This window comes from Labeo rohita, chromosome 14, assembly GCF_022985175.1.
Source record: "Labeo rohita strain BAU-BD-2019 chromosome 14, IGBB_LRoh.1.0, whole genome shotgun sequence".
Lineage (NCBI taxonomy): Eukaryota > Metazoa > Chordata > Actinopteri > Cypriniformes > Cyprinidae > Labeo > Labeo rohita.
Genome location: NC_066882.1, coordinates 32479538 through 32492789, shown reverse-complemented (window position 1 = coordinate 32492789; position 13252 = coordinate 32479538). Strand labels below are relative to the sequence as shown.

Below are 13252 nucleotides of genomic sequence, written 5' to 3'. Positions count from 1 at the left end.
CAAGCTAACATGTTGTCAGTCAGCATTAAAAGGTATAATTGCTGCTTTTTGCAGTGCAAATGTTTGTGATAAAATAATAATAATAATAATAATAATAATAATAATAATACGACAGTCAGTTATTTTACGTACAGATCGCTGGATTTCTTATAGATTTCTTCTCATTCGAAATCGGATATACAGATGAAGTACCACTGTAAGTTTACATTTGTTTGAATGCATTATTGAGAGAGCGATTGCGTGTGAATACGTGTTGTACTTGTTAAAATCACGCTTTCACTTGAAAATATTCAGTATCTTGAAACTACAAACTAATTTACTGAAAACTATAACTTTCTACTCATGTCCATTGCCGTCGTCCTAGTTTTCACATTCGTTCTGATTTGAGTGATCCATCTCCATCAAGCTAGCTAAATAGGCTATGTTTAACACATGAATTCTTGCTATATATGCAGTTATATTATGGGTCGTTGTCATGAATTGTACTCGTGATGGAGCGGTAGTGGAGCGTTCTTGGAGCGAGTAAAAACCACAATGCTCCGACTTTTAAAATTTCTGCTCCTCACTCCATTAAAAATCACACGCTCCACTCCGCGCTCCGCTCCCACTCCGCTCCGCTCACATACTCTGGTGTGAACACTCAAGACTCACAGGAACATCTGTAGTCTAGGTTTTTAACGTCTTGAATAAAATAATTACTTTTTCTAAAATCTTTTATGTTCTCTTGTAATGTTGAGCTGTTGAATGTTAAATGGCTCTAATCCATGTTCAGTGAAAATGATTTGATGATGCAGCAGTAAACTAGTGTAACGAGGGACGCTGAGGCGGAGGTTGAAACCATATGCGGAAGTTTATTAACACAAATCAGGCAGAGGGTCAACACCGGAAAGCAGTCCAATAGCATACAACACAAACGTGGTCCAAGCAGCAGAGAGTTTATACAGGCAGTGGGTCAAATACCAAGTAATCAGTCCAATCCAGCAAACGTAACAACAGGGGTAATCCAGAGAGCGATAGTCATGAGGCATATACGGGGTCAAACCTTGAAAGCAGTCCACACCGGCAAACAATCCAAACAAGGGTGATCCGTAACTCAGTAATCCAGAGACAAAGCAAAACAGCAACAGGTAATCCAACAGAGTAATATACAACGCTCAGTAAGGCAGGTTACACTGGCAATACTTCGCAAAGATGTGAGCACATGGTGAGTCCTTAAATACTGCCAAACAGGAAGTAGCAGTAGAAGCAGCAGAGGGAGCATGCAGGCAGTCCTGGGCTGAGGGCTCCCTCTGCTGGCTTGGCGTTACAACTAGCTACTACACCTTAAACCAAGCGTTCTCAACTCTGGCCCGCAAGATTCATTATCCTGCAAATTTCAGCTCCAATACTAATCAAACACATCTGAACAAGTTCATCAGGAAGTGATCTTTAAGGATCACTAGAAAGTCATAGGCAGGTGAGTTTGATCAAGGTTGGAGCTAAACTCTGCTGAAAATGGATTTTGTGGGTCAAAGTTGAGAACTCCTGCCTTAAAACCTCGTGTTTTTGAAATTTGCTCATTTAAAACTTGATCAAAACAGTGATTGATTAGAATGAAAATTAAGTGAGCAAGTGACAGCCCAAGGCATAAGAGAACAAGTGGCTGCTTAGGGCCACTGTGGCCAGCTTGAATTTATTTTATTTATTTATTTATTACTTTTTTGTGATATATTTGATCAATGGACAATGATAATTACACAAAATGAAATATTAAATAATCTACATTTCCCTATCTGTCGTACACTCCGAGTTGTGTCGAGTAGTGTACAACACTAGGGGTCGCTCTTGGGAGCCCAAACACCTCTGAGAGTTTGAGAAAAGGCCAATGAAATTGGGTGTGCAGAATTTGCATAGCTGGCCACGGCCCGGGCATCTGGGTATAAATAGGGCAGCGCATGCTCTGCTCACTCATTCTGTTTCTTCGGAGTCGAATACAGCGTCTCCCTGTGAGAAGCAGCGGTCTCTCCCTTCTCTTACTCAAATGAGTGTTGCGAGAGTTCCCCTGCGTGCTTCGACGGCGATCTTGAAGAGCAATCTTCCTCCTAAAAGTGCAATTTCTCTGAAAGAGCTGGATTTATGACATAAAATGAATGCTGAATGAACGTGCATTTTTTTTTCCACCGTCTCTCTCTCGCTCTCTCTCTCTCTCACACACACACATACATATATAATCAAAACATATAAGTTACTAAGTGTACCGAACTATTATTAAACAACGCACACATTGTTAAAGTTTTTTTTTTTACTTACCGACAGGGCAAACAACTACTACTTTTTAGCTGTTTGCAAACAACAGTACTATCTTCTTATTGATGCTTCTTCCTGTTTCAAAATAAATGAAAATGTGACATATGTAGACATGGGTGTGGCTTTTGACGTCACATTCCTCGTAGCTTCGTCTGATGCCTTTTAGTCTGAGTCAGTTTCGTCTGATGCCTAATTATACAAGACCTGACACTTGACGTTGTTTTAACTGAGACCTGAAGCCTTTCAGTCTGAGGCACGATGCCTTTTTATTTTCTGACTCTCTGACTGATGTCAGAGGATGTCCTAAAATGTACACTGTACCCCAGTGTTTCCCTATGTGTTTATAGCCCTGTGTTTGGTTTAGTTTTGTCAGATCTAATCTCAAATGTTATTCTTGTTTATCATATTTGTTTGCTTTCTCATGTTCTGATGCTATTTTGATTTCATTAAATAACTGCTTGTGAACAGATTCCCCTGCTTGAAAAAAACAGCTAAAAACAGCCAACCAGGCTGGTCTTAGCTGGTCAGGCTGGGAGATCAGCCTAGGATAGTTTTAGCTGGGGGTTTTTTCAGCAGGGTCCGCCTTTTATTTTTCATCTTTGTTTAACCATAATGCTGCATCCAACTGCTTGAACGTTTATAAATCTTGACCTGAAAGCATTTCCTCCTCTGCCTTTTTTTTTGTTTTGAGATCAGTTGAGTCCTTTGGCTCATTTAAGAGGAGATCTGACACTGCTGTGACAAAAAAAATATATATATTTTAGTTGTCAAGATATTACATATACACTAATTAATATAACACAACACTAAATATAGCATAACACTTCCCTTGCACAGATTGCACTGTTTGTAGGTACCTGTCTTTACATTTCAGAGCCCGTATTAATTAAAATTCTTAGTGCAAAGAGTTGCTCCTAGTGACAAAATTCTAAATTCTAATCATATTAATTAAAAGAGGTCCTAATGGGTCATCGAATGCTAAGTTCACTTTGACATGTTGTTTGAACATTAATGTGTGTTGGCAGTGTATGTACAAATCTACCCTATAATGATAAAAATCCATGCAGTGGTTTTTAATTAATCTGAAAAATAATATCCCCTTTTTCAAATCGAGCCATGTTCGCGCAAATAATTAGTGATCCAGCTTCACTTACAGCAGAAGTGAGTACAAGGGGTTTTTATGAATCTTTTTGATCGCCTTTCCTAATAATGTGCCAGTTAGCAAGTTTAGCGGCTAAATGCGGCTAAAGTAAACAGGCTCGTCACTCCACAGGGCGGGGTGAGCAGAGCTCATTTGCTTTTAAAGCAGCCTCGACCAGAATGGGATGATGTTTGCAGAGCTGATTTTGACAAGGTAAACAGGATGTTGTTTTACACAACCATTGAGATTTTTTTAACCAAAGTATATTATAGACTTTTCATTAAGGCCCTAAAGAATCATATCAACTTGTGGAAAATGGGCATCCGATGACCCCTTTAAGGTCCAGAATTGTTAGGAGTACGGAAAAAGACTTTTAAGAGGCTTAAGATTTTCTTTAGCAGATGTATAGGGAGTAGCAAGTCTCTGTACCTGCTCTGCTGCAGCAGCGGCTTAGCAAATCCAAGACCAAACACAATAACATTGACATGAGTCATGACAAAACTATTAGCAGAACCACCTGCTTTTTTGGCACGTCACACTGCAAGAAACTAGGAATGGTTGTAGTTCTAAGTAAATTAACTAAACTAAATTAGCTTCTACTTCAGAGTAGGAACTACCAGAGATTAAGTGTATGCTGATTGGCTAAACACATACGAAACACAGGCTAGCCAACATATTAAAAAAAATGTAAAAATAGTTCCCTATCTGTCGTACACTCCGAGTTGTGTCGAGTAGTGTACGACACTAGGGGTCACTCTTGGGAGCCCAAACACCTCTGATAGTTTGAGAAAAGGCCAATTAAATTGGGTGTGCAGAATTTGCATAGCTGGCCACGCCCCGGGCATCCGGGTATAAACAGGGCAGCGCATGCTCTACTCACTCATTCTGTTTCTTCGGAGTCGAATACAGCGTCTCCCCTGTGAGAGGCTGCACCATTCACCTCTTCGCCGATGGATTCTTAGCGACAAGCAGTGGTCTCTCCCTTCTCTTACTCAGATGAGTGTTGTGAGAGTTCCCCTGCGTGCTTTGACGGCGATCTTGAAGAGCAATCTTCCTCCTAAAAGAGCAATTTCTCTGAAAGAGCTGGCATGGTTGGGATTGTGTGTTGGTTAACATTCCTTTCCCTCCGTGTTCTTCTGGTTGCGGCTACCTCCCCGAACGATCGATACGACCATTGTATTCAGTGTTGAGACTCTCACACTGATGCAGCGCTTGTTGTTGTTTCATGTTTTGCCGGTGAAAACATGATCTGGGCGCGTTTGCTCGCGAGCCGTGTGCTTTTATGTCAAGGCTCACCTTGACTGCTCCATTCCGGTCCTTCTACTTCCGGATACGAGGCCGCTACGGTGCGTCAATTGGGAGCAATTCGAAGCGAGAAAGGTTCCGCCGGAACTGTCGCTCCTCGCGTCCCACGATCAAACGGAAACATAATGCAGGTGCGTTTTGCATACGAGCCGTGTGCTTTACGTGAAGCCGCGGCTCACCCCGACTGCTTCTCACTTCGGTCCTTCTACTTCCAGGTACGAGGCCATTGCGATGTGCGTCGGGGGCGTGCATTAGGGAGCAGGGAAGGTTCTGCCGGGTGAAAACCCCACAAATCTCTCGCTCCTCGCGTCCCGCGATTGAGCTTCCGGTTGAGTTTGTTAGTCTGTCTCAGTACAGCTGACTTTCTTATTCAGAGCTCCTAAATGGGCGGAAAAAAGGCCAGGAGGGCGTAAGCTGTTTAAGCTGAAGCTTCAGCTGAGCAAACCTCTATGGGGGCTGATTCTCAGCTTGAGGCAGACGCTAAAATGGAGGCCATGCTTAAAACGGGCAGCCAAGGGGGCCTGATTAATAGACATCTGGATAACGACCTTACGCTTGTTTCCAGTGCCTGTTTCCCAGGAATGCACGAGAAGTTGATGAAATGGTGATGATGATATACCAACTTCTCCTCCTTCACCACCCTCGATGGGGGTCCAGCGAGGGGGTTTCAGAGGTTCCCCAGGTGGAGAGGGCGATTGCGGTGTACTCCCCGCAAAACGCCGCCGCCTGACGGATTCCTCCCATGACTCCCGTCCAGGGCCCGTAGATCCTTCCGGGCAAGGATTACATGGCTTTTGGACAAGAAGGTCACAAAGGTCACGGAGGCTACCCTCGCCCTCTCGGGTGGTGGGTTATGCATTCTCAGTTATCTCTGTGACTGGCTGTCCTAGCACACTCACGAGGTTCGGTTTGCACTCTCAGGGATGTGTTTCACAACCACCTGGCTTGTTTGGGACTTCAGGTCATTTCTGAAAAGAGTAAACTCTCCTCAGTACAGTACTCTGTATGGACTCAGTCACTGTTCTTGCCTAGGACTGTGCATAGTCAGTGCTGTAATGCGTGAGTGCACTCTGGTTCAGCACAGCGGCCCCCTTCATGTACCAGGGCTCTGGGACATGTGGCATCTTCAGCCGCAGTCACGCTGCTTGACCCGATGCATGTGAAACCGCTGTAGCACTGACTGTTTTCCCACTCCCACTGTGTTTTGGTGTAACTAACCTTATTTCAGGGTTAACAGAGTTTTCACTTTACCTCCGGCCCTCTGTATACAAAGAGTTTCTTAAAAGACACGTATTTCATTATACAGAAATAAAACACACTTCTGACCACTTTTAAAACCAGAGGTGGGTAGAGTACCCAAAATTTGTACTCAAGTAAAAGTAAAAGTACTTATGGAAATATTTACTCAAGTAAGAGTAAAAGTAACAATCCCAATAGTTACTTGAGTAAGAGTAAAAAAGTATCCGATGGAAAAACTACTCAAGTAGCTAGTTACTAGTTACTTCTGATCTGATTGATATAAAGCGAAAACCTTGAACTTCAAACTATTTGGAAAGCTTCCACACACCTCTCCTTGAAAGTCTCTTTGTTTTGTTTATATAAAACGTAGGCTGAAGTAAAGTAGCCTATCTCAGTCCTGTGATGGGCACATTAGTGTACAAATTTGTGTATAACGTCACAGTATGCACTTCAATTTATTTAGATTTTTGGAAAATGGATATGAAAAGATGCAGACGTTTAGAATGAACGTCACGAACGTGTGTTGTTTGTAAGGTTCACAAGATATTTGTCATTGCTTGCACAAGCGCGCATATGAGGAAAAACATTCGGACAGTGTGTGAAATATGGTACTATAAGGTCAAAGTGCCCATAGTTACCAAATTACCATTAATAGGGTTCAAATAGGCATCATATTAGCTGCTTTTCCACTATCGTGATAGAATGTGTGTGCTAAGCGAAAGCGCGCTGTATGATCAAACAGCCAAGTAAACAGCTGTTACGCTGCGTTCATAGCTCATGCATTAATACTGTCAATAAATGTGTTAGTTTTTAGAAAGGTTTTACCTTCTGTGTCCGTCTCCATTGGCATGCATATCCCCTCAGCATTTGTTGGTAACGTTATACCTGTCGTCGCCTTCTGTTTATTTTATTTTTTGCGTTGTTTATAGTTGTGTCCTGTTATTTATAGTTGTTTCCTGTTATTTAACAAAGTCCCAAAAACAGAAATATCTGATCATATCTCTGTTTATAGTACAATTGCGTTACCAAGGCAACGACTAACGCATTTGTATTTACATTCCAAAGAGTTCCGTTATCGGCACCACAGTGGAAAATGAAACCGTATCCGTGCTGACTGGCCCGGATCGGCACGGAACGGAACGGTTAAGCGAAAGAATGCATCGCATTATGAAACTGTTCTTTCTCACATCTTGAAGTGAAAAAATAGAGTTGATTTGAGGCCACGGGTGATCTGCCCCCGATAGCGCACACACGTCATCCTCTGCTTCAGCCATCATCTTTCTAAACGCGCGCTGAACTTACGCGGAGATGCGTAGCAGACTCTCGCGAAGCAGCCTCTCCAACGTCTAATATTTATTACAATTTTGTCAGTAACGGAGTAACGCCATCAAATGTAGCGAAGTAAAAGTAAAGTTTTTTCACTAAAAATGTACTTGAGTAAAAGTAAAAGTACCTATCTTTAAATATACTCTAAAAGTACTAGTTACCCCAAAAAATTACTCAAGTAAATGTAACGAAGTAAATGTAATTCGTTACTACTCACCTCTGTTTAAAACCCAGTAACCAAACCACATCAGATTCACTCAGAACTTGCTAAAGAACAAATCAAACATAAATGTAAATAAAAAAACTAATGAAGTAGCCTATGAAAACCATTTATGTAAGTAAACACATTAGCGTGTTGCTCACTCTTTCTTTCTGCAGATGAAGTTGAGTTTGTGAGATTCAGGAAGGCTGATCCAGCGCTGATCTCCTCCAGACTGAACTGCTCCTTTTCTGTTCTCGAGGCTGCAGTTTTCCCGTGTCGTTCCGTTCCCTGGAGCCCAGTTGTGATACCACACGATCTCTCCACTCACCCAGAGCCACATGTTCATGCTGCAGTAGTTGTGTAAACCCAACCACACCGCCGCAGTAGACGCCCGTTTAACCACGTTCATCACACCACGCTGAATCTCTTCTGAATGAACCGAGACCAGATCCACATGATTCTGTCTCCAGTAACTCAGAGCTTCAGACCACGTCAGATTCTCTTTGATCAGAACCAGTTTATCTGGAAATGAAACAAACCACAAGCAGAAACTAGAGAGAGACTGATCAAAACAACATGCAGAACAAACACTGTGGATGAATTTGTCATGTCAGACATGTAGCGTGAACTTTAAGAGATCTGGAGGTGATGATGGATTGTGTTTTGTGAGGATCTACTCACCTTCATGACACACAAAAGGAAACTGATAATTGCAAGAGATGTCATTCCATTGTCCCTGAACATTCGGTGCAATCACTGCACAGTTTTCAACACCTCCAGCATTATTAGGTTCACCAGTGTTCCAGTATCTGAATGAGGAGTCACTCTGATCTGACCACTGCCATGAGTCTCTGAACAGACCGATCCAGACATGTGATCCAGATAAATTTCTATCACTAATGAACTGCTCAACCTGTTGATTCTCATTCTGGTTTCTCACACTGACCAGATCAATGTGATTCTGTCTGCAGTAACTCTGAGCGTCTCTCCAATTCATCATCTGATTGACAAAGATGAGTCCTGTGTTTGCTTTAAGAAAAACAAGAGCAAAAAAAAAAATCATAAATCAGTTTATTATACTTACTCTGCTTTATGGTTTGGATGTGAACAGGAGCAGTGGTGGAAATAAAAGAAATATATAATTGAAAGACTTAAGCTGATTCTACAGCTGGTGATATATTGAATATTCACAATGTTAAAAGATATTTTATACCATGATCTGTCTAAAACTTCATTCTGTTCGGCTGAAACGTGCATTTAAACCATTAAATGAAACACATACAGTCAGATAGTCACACAGAGAAAAAAAAAACATTAAGAAACACAGAAACGTGACGTCAACGCTGTGAAATTTAAACTAGCATCACTATCAAATCACTACATTACATTTCTCAGCAATGCAAGTTTATGTTTAATAGAATTCAAGTTAATCTACATATAAAATGAAGCCCTTATAGGTTTGTGTTGAGATACTGAAGGCTGAAATTATCAAATTGAATCACCTTAAGTCACTGTAAAAAGATTTTTATGCTCTTTAATGATAAGTTTTTTTTTATTGTGACAAACTATCAGAGGGACAACAAAAGATCAAAGTGTGTTCAGTAAATGAAATCTTTTCTTCTGGCAAATATTATGTTGATACAGAAATTTTCTCAACACTGAAAGTGAGACAAATATCCACAGTCTGTACTAAAGTTGTGAGCAAATTAAATATTCATACTGTTTAATGTTCAATTACAATGTGGCATATGGTGCATAAATTAACTCACTGTTGTTGCAGATGAAAGGTCGGGTATCACTACATGGTATATCATGCCATTGTCCATTTAACATCATACCATAATCATCTCTGCCATCTGGTTGTCCAGTAGCCCAGTTCAGATAGAGCACAGGTTCACCTGAAGACCACTGCCATTTATAATGACCCATCTTCTGCAGCCCAATCCAGACATATGGAAAACCTCCAAAATCCACACTCTTTTTCAGCTCGTTCATGTCATTCATGTTGTCAATGGTGGCCAGATCTGTGTAATTCTCTCTGCAGTATCTCTGAGCTTCAGTCCAGGTCTTCATCTCATTTATAAAGTGATACTGACGCTGAACACATTCAGATACGGAGCAGAGAGCTGTGAAAGAGAGACTTTGCTTTAATGCTTTTCATAACAGGATCAAACCTAATGAAACTAGAAACCATAAATAAAACCACAAACACACTCACCAGTGAGAAGAAGAATGAAAAATAGAGTTTGGGCCATTTCTGAATTAGAAAAATACAGATAAACTCAGATTTCTAGATTAATTTTGGTGTAAAACATGATTTCAGCAATTAATGAAAAATTCAACATAAATGCACCATACACAATGATTAAGACAATATTAACATGTAAGAAGTCTAATTCTCACTAGAACAGGTGAGTTGTTCTTACTTTAGAGGTTGTGTGTTTCTGTCCTGAGTCTGATGTTTCTGTCTGCAGCTTTAATGTGATTATTGTATCTGCTCTCATCCCTTTATTCAGCTTTATATCATTTGTTTATTACTCCAAAAAATCCCTTTTCCTTTCTCTTCCTCCTTGATATGTTTTTCTGATATTTCTCTGTGTTGGTCTTTGACTGAGTTAATTTGAATATGGTGGAAACAGGCCCTACAGAAAGGGTCTGTACAGTTTGTTCCTGTATGCAAACTGTCTAATGACACATGCAAATGAAAAAAAAAAAGATCTTCACAGGTGATGTTGCTTCCTCTTCATATGATGTAAACTCACAATTATTATTATATTATTATAAACAAGGTTAAATTGTGTAAATTGTGTTTATTCATATTTTCTCATAGAGTGATTTATATTTAGCTTAACCTAAAGTGTTCAATTACACATTAACTCAAACATTTTCTAACATTCAAACCATACTATTGCAAAGAATATATCAGTGCTGGTACTACTACATCTCATTGCTGCATATGAGGCATTCTTCTAGAGAGACTGGAAAACGTCTCAGGTTACGTATGTAACCCTGGTTCCCTGAGAAGGGAACGAGACACTGCGTCCTCTAGGCTCTTGGCCATGCTTCGGATGTGAGCTTCAGACGAAGAAGCGACCGTCCTGTTCTACCGGCGTCCTTTTATACTGTGGTCGCGCCGGTAGTGACGTCATAGGCTGTCGCCGGCCAACTGCGTTTGTGTTTTTGTATGTAGACTTCAGACACGGGTCACGCTGACGGCGTTCCCCTAGCGCCCCCTAGAGGACGCAGTGTCTCGTTCCCTTCTCAGGGAACCAGGGTTACATACGTAACCTGAGACGTTCCCTTTCGAGGAACTCAAACTGCGTCCTCTAGGGGGCGCTAGGGGAACGGTTATACCCACGCAGCCACGCTGAGGGGAGTGCCTGCGATCATAGAGGCGAGCACTAAGTACCAACCCCCTAGGTTCTAAGGGAGTCACCCCCGGGACGTAACAACGGCTGTTGGTGACATATCCCCTACGGCCAGAGCCTGGGCTGCATACCCAACTTACCTGAGGGGGTCAGTAGTACTGGACCCTGGGTAGAGCCTCAAGCTGGAACTGAGGTATTCCTTCAAGGGGATAACGCCAAGTACCTAGGAATACCTAGGTTGGCCTGTCACGCAGGAGCTATCGCAACTCTGAAGGGTTCCCTCAGGAGCCACAGGTGGTAACTCCCTGCTCAAGTGGATGAGCAAGAATAAGGCGAGAAAACCGTTCTTCTAGCCTGGCAGATGCTCTGGAGTGGGCCCCAAGGTGGCCGGGGTTGTAACCATCTCGAGAAAGGGTACGGGCAACGGCGCGTGAAAACCACTACCATAAAGGATTTTAGAATGGATGCAAAACATTGGTGCATTCCATACCACAACGTGGATTTTACAAAAAGTGCCCAGAAAGGTTCGTGTGGGCACTTACCATACACCTGGATTTGAGAAAGCGCCCAAAAGGTTTGTGTGGGCCTTACCAAAAAATGGATTTTTAGACGTACCATTGGGAAACGGTGAAATAGGAAGACCCTCAGAGCGAGGGGAGCATTGCCGGCATAACAAGGCTTCAGGGGGAAGGCAGAGAGGGCAAATCTCGGTTGCCAATATGGCAAATGCTCACAGCAGACCCTCCAGGGAGGGGAGCATAATAAGCCAGGCGGACAGTAGCTACTGCTATCTGTCCAACGGAACTGCCATAGAGCCGAAACACTTAGCCAATTAGGAGAGGCTGCGTGTTGGAAGAGGCTTCAACTCGCTAGGAGGAGCCGCTGGTCACCCCGAGGAAAGGGACGAGCTCTCAGTAAAACCCCCTTCGTAGAGGGGGGAGTATCGTCGTGCCCTGTGGAGAAGCCTTGGGGATCAGACCCCAGTGATCAGTTCTTTGGCCAGATGGTAGTAAGGGCAAACCTTAATTGCCCAACAGGGCAGTGCTCAAAGCAAACCCTCGGTGGAGAGGGGAGCAACTGCACCAAACAGACAGTAGGTGCCGCTGTCTGTCTAAAAGAGGGACAGGCCTCACTCCTTAGAGACAGGAGGAACACCTGATTTCCCAAGAGAAACAAGCTCTCAGCAAACCCTTCCATCAAAGGGGAGCATCGTTACACTGTGCAGGGGAGGCCAGGGAAGAGATCTGAACACGGAGGTCTAAATCCAGTACTGGCGATCAGCTCCTTGGCCTGAGGGGAAGGCAGTAAGGGTAAATCTTAGTTACCCAATGGGGCAGTGCTCAAAGCAAACCCTCGGAGGAGAAGGGAGTATACTGCACCAGACAGATAGTAAGCACCGCTATCTGTCTAGAATTACTGCCGCAGTACTGACACATTCGACTAGACAAAGGTCGAGTATCAGGAGATGCTTCTACACCCGGGGGACGGGAGGAACGCCTAATTCCCAAGAGATACGAGCTCTAAGCAAACCCTTTTGAAAAAAGAGGAGCATCGTTGTACCTTACAAGGGAGGCCCAGGGAGAGATCATGCCAGATATGATGGGGAGCCACCTCTATCAGACTGCGCACGTGCAGTAGCGTCTCCAGCTCTCAGGCTGTGTCACGGGTTTGCTCTTAAAAGAGGGAATAGCCAATCCCACCCACACAGACCTGTGCTTACCACCTTAATGGAAAGCATGGGCCCTGCTTCATCAAGGCCCGCAGAACCTTGAGAACATGGGCCAAAGTGTAGCCAAGGCTTCTCAGAGTGCCCAGAGAATTTCTGCAGAAACCACTCTGACTCATGAGATGGTGAAAGCAGCGTGATCAAGCCCACTCCTTGGAGGGGCGATCACTAAATCACCAGAATGGCATGAAAAATAGGTCTGTGTAAAAAGAGTGCAAACCCGGAGGCGAGGACCCCCCCGGGGCGGGACGCGGATAGAGGGTCTCAGCCAGGTGGCCACAGGTCCATGTGTCTATCCAGCAGCTTCCTGCGAAAACATTCGAAAAGCTTACCTGGAAATAGGAACATAGCCCTATATGTAGTGCTGTTAGGAGGACCTGAGGTTCCTCAGTCGAGATGCCGAGAGGCGGATCCAGGCAAGCAGACCATGACCATGGTCGAAGACCAGAGGGGGGTGCTCGAAGAGGACCTACCAGGGAAACACAAGACAGGTCCAAGTAATACAGCACAGTAGACACATAATGAGGGATTGTACTCACCCACCGTGGTTCCCGCGTATGTCTCCAGGGCCCGGTTTTAGATTCCCATAAAACCATTTCTCCCTGACCATCATGGTGAGAATCTACTAGAACCCTGCAGGGGAGATAACACCAAACAGG

General features: G+C 43.3%; 2 protein-coding genes across 4 annotated transcripts in view; both read right to left on the bottom strand.

Annotated features, from left to right (window-relative positions):
- Positions 1 to 13252, bottom strand: part of LOC127176425 (ribonuclease inhibitor-like) — a 39697-nt gene that overhangs the window by 25863 nt on the left and 582 nt on the right. The gene's annotated exons all lie outside the window — the stretch shown is intronic.
- On the bottom strand, positions 5920 to 10705 carry LOC127176415 (C-type mannose receptor 2). Of its 3 annotated transcripts, XM_051128088.1 has the most exons (7): positions 9926 to 10704; positions 9718 to 9756; positions 9269 to 9625; positions 8181 to 8528; positions 7661 to 8021; positions 7515 to 7564; positions 5920 to 6927 (listed from the first exon to the last, which is right to left on the bottom strand). In XM_051128088.1, the coding sequence occupies exons 2-6, from the start codon at positions 9752 to 9754 to the stop codon at positions 7555 to 7557; spliced, it is 1113 nt and encodes a 370-aa protein (XP_050984045.1). In that variant the 5' UTR covers positions 9755 to 9756; positions 9926 to 10704; the 3' UTR covers positions 5920 to 6927; positions 7515 to 7554. The 3 variants fall into 3 exon arrangements, with proteins under 3 accessions (XP_050984045.1, XP_050984043.1, XP_050984044.1); XM_051128086.1 differs by having other exon boundaries at positions 5920 to 7564; XM_051128087.1 differs by having other exon boundaries at positions 5920 to 7564; positions 9718 to 10705.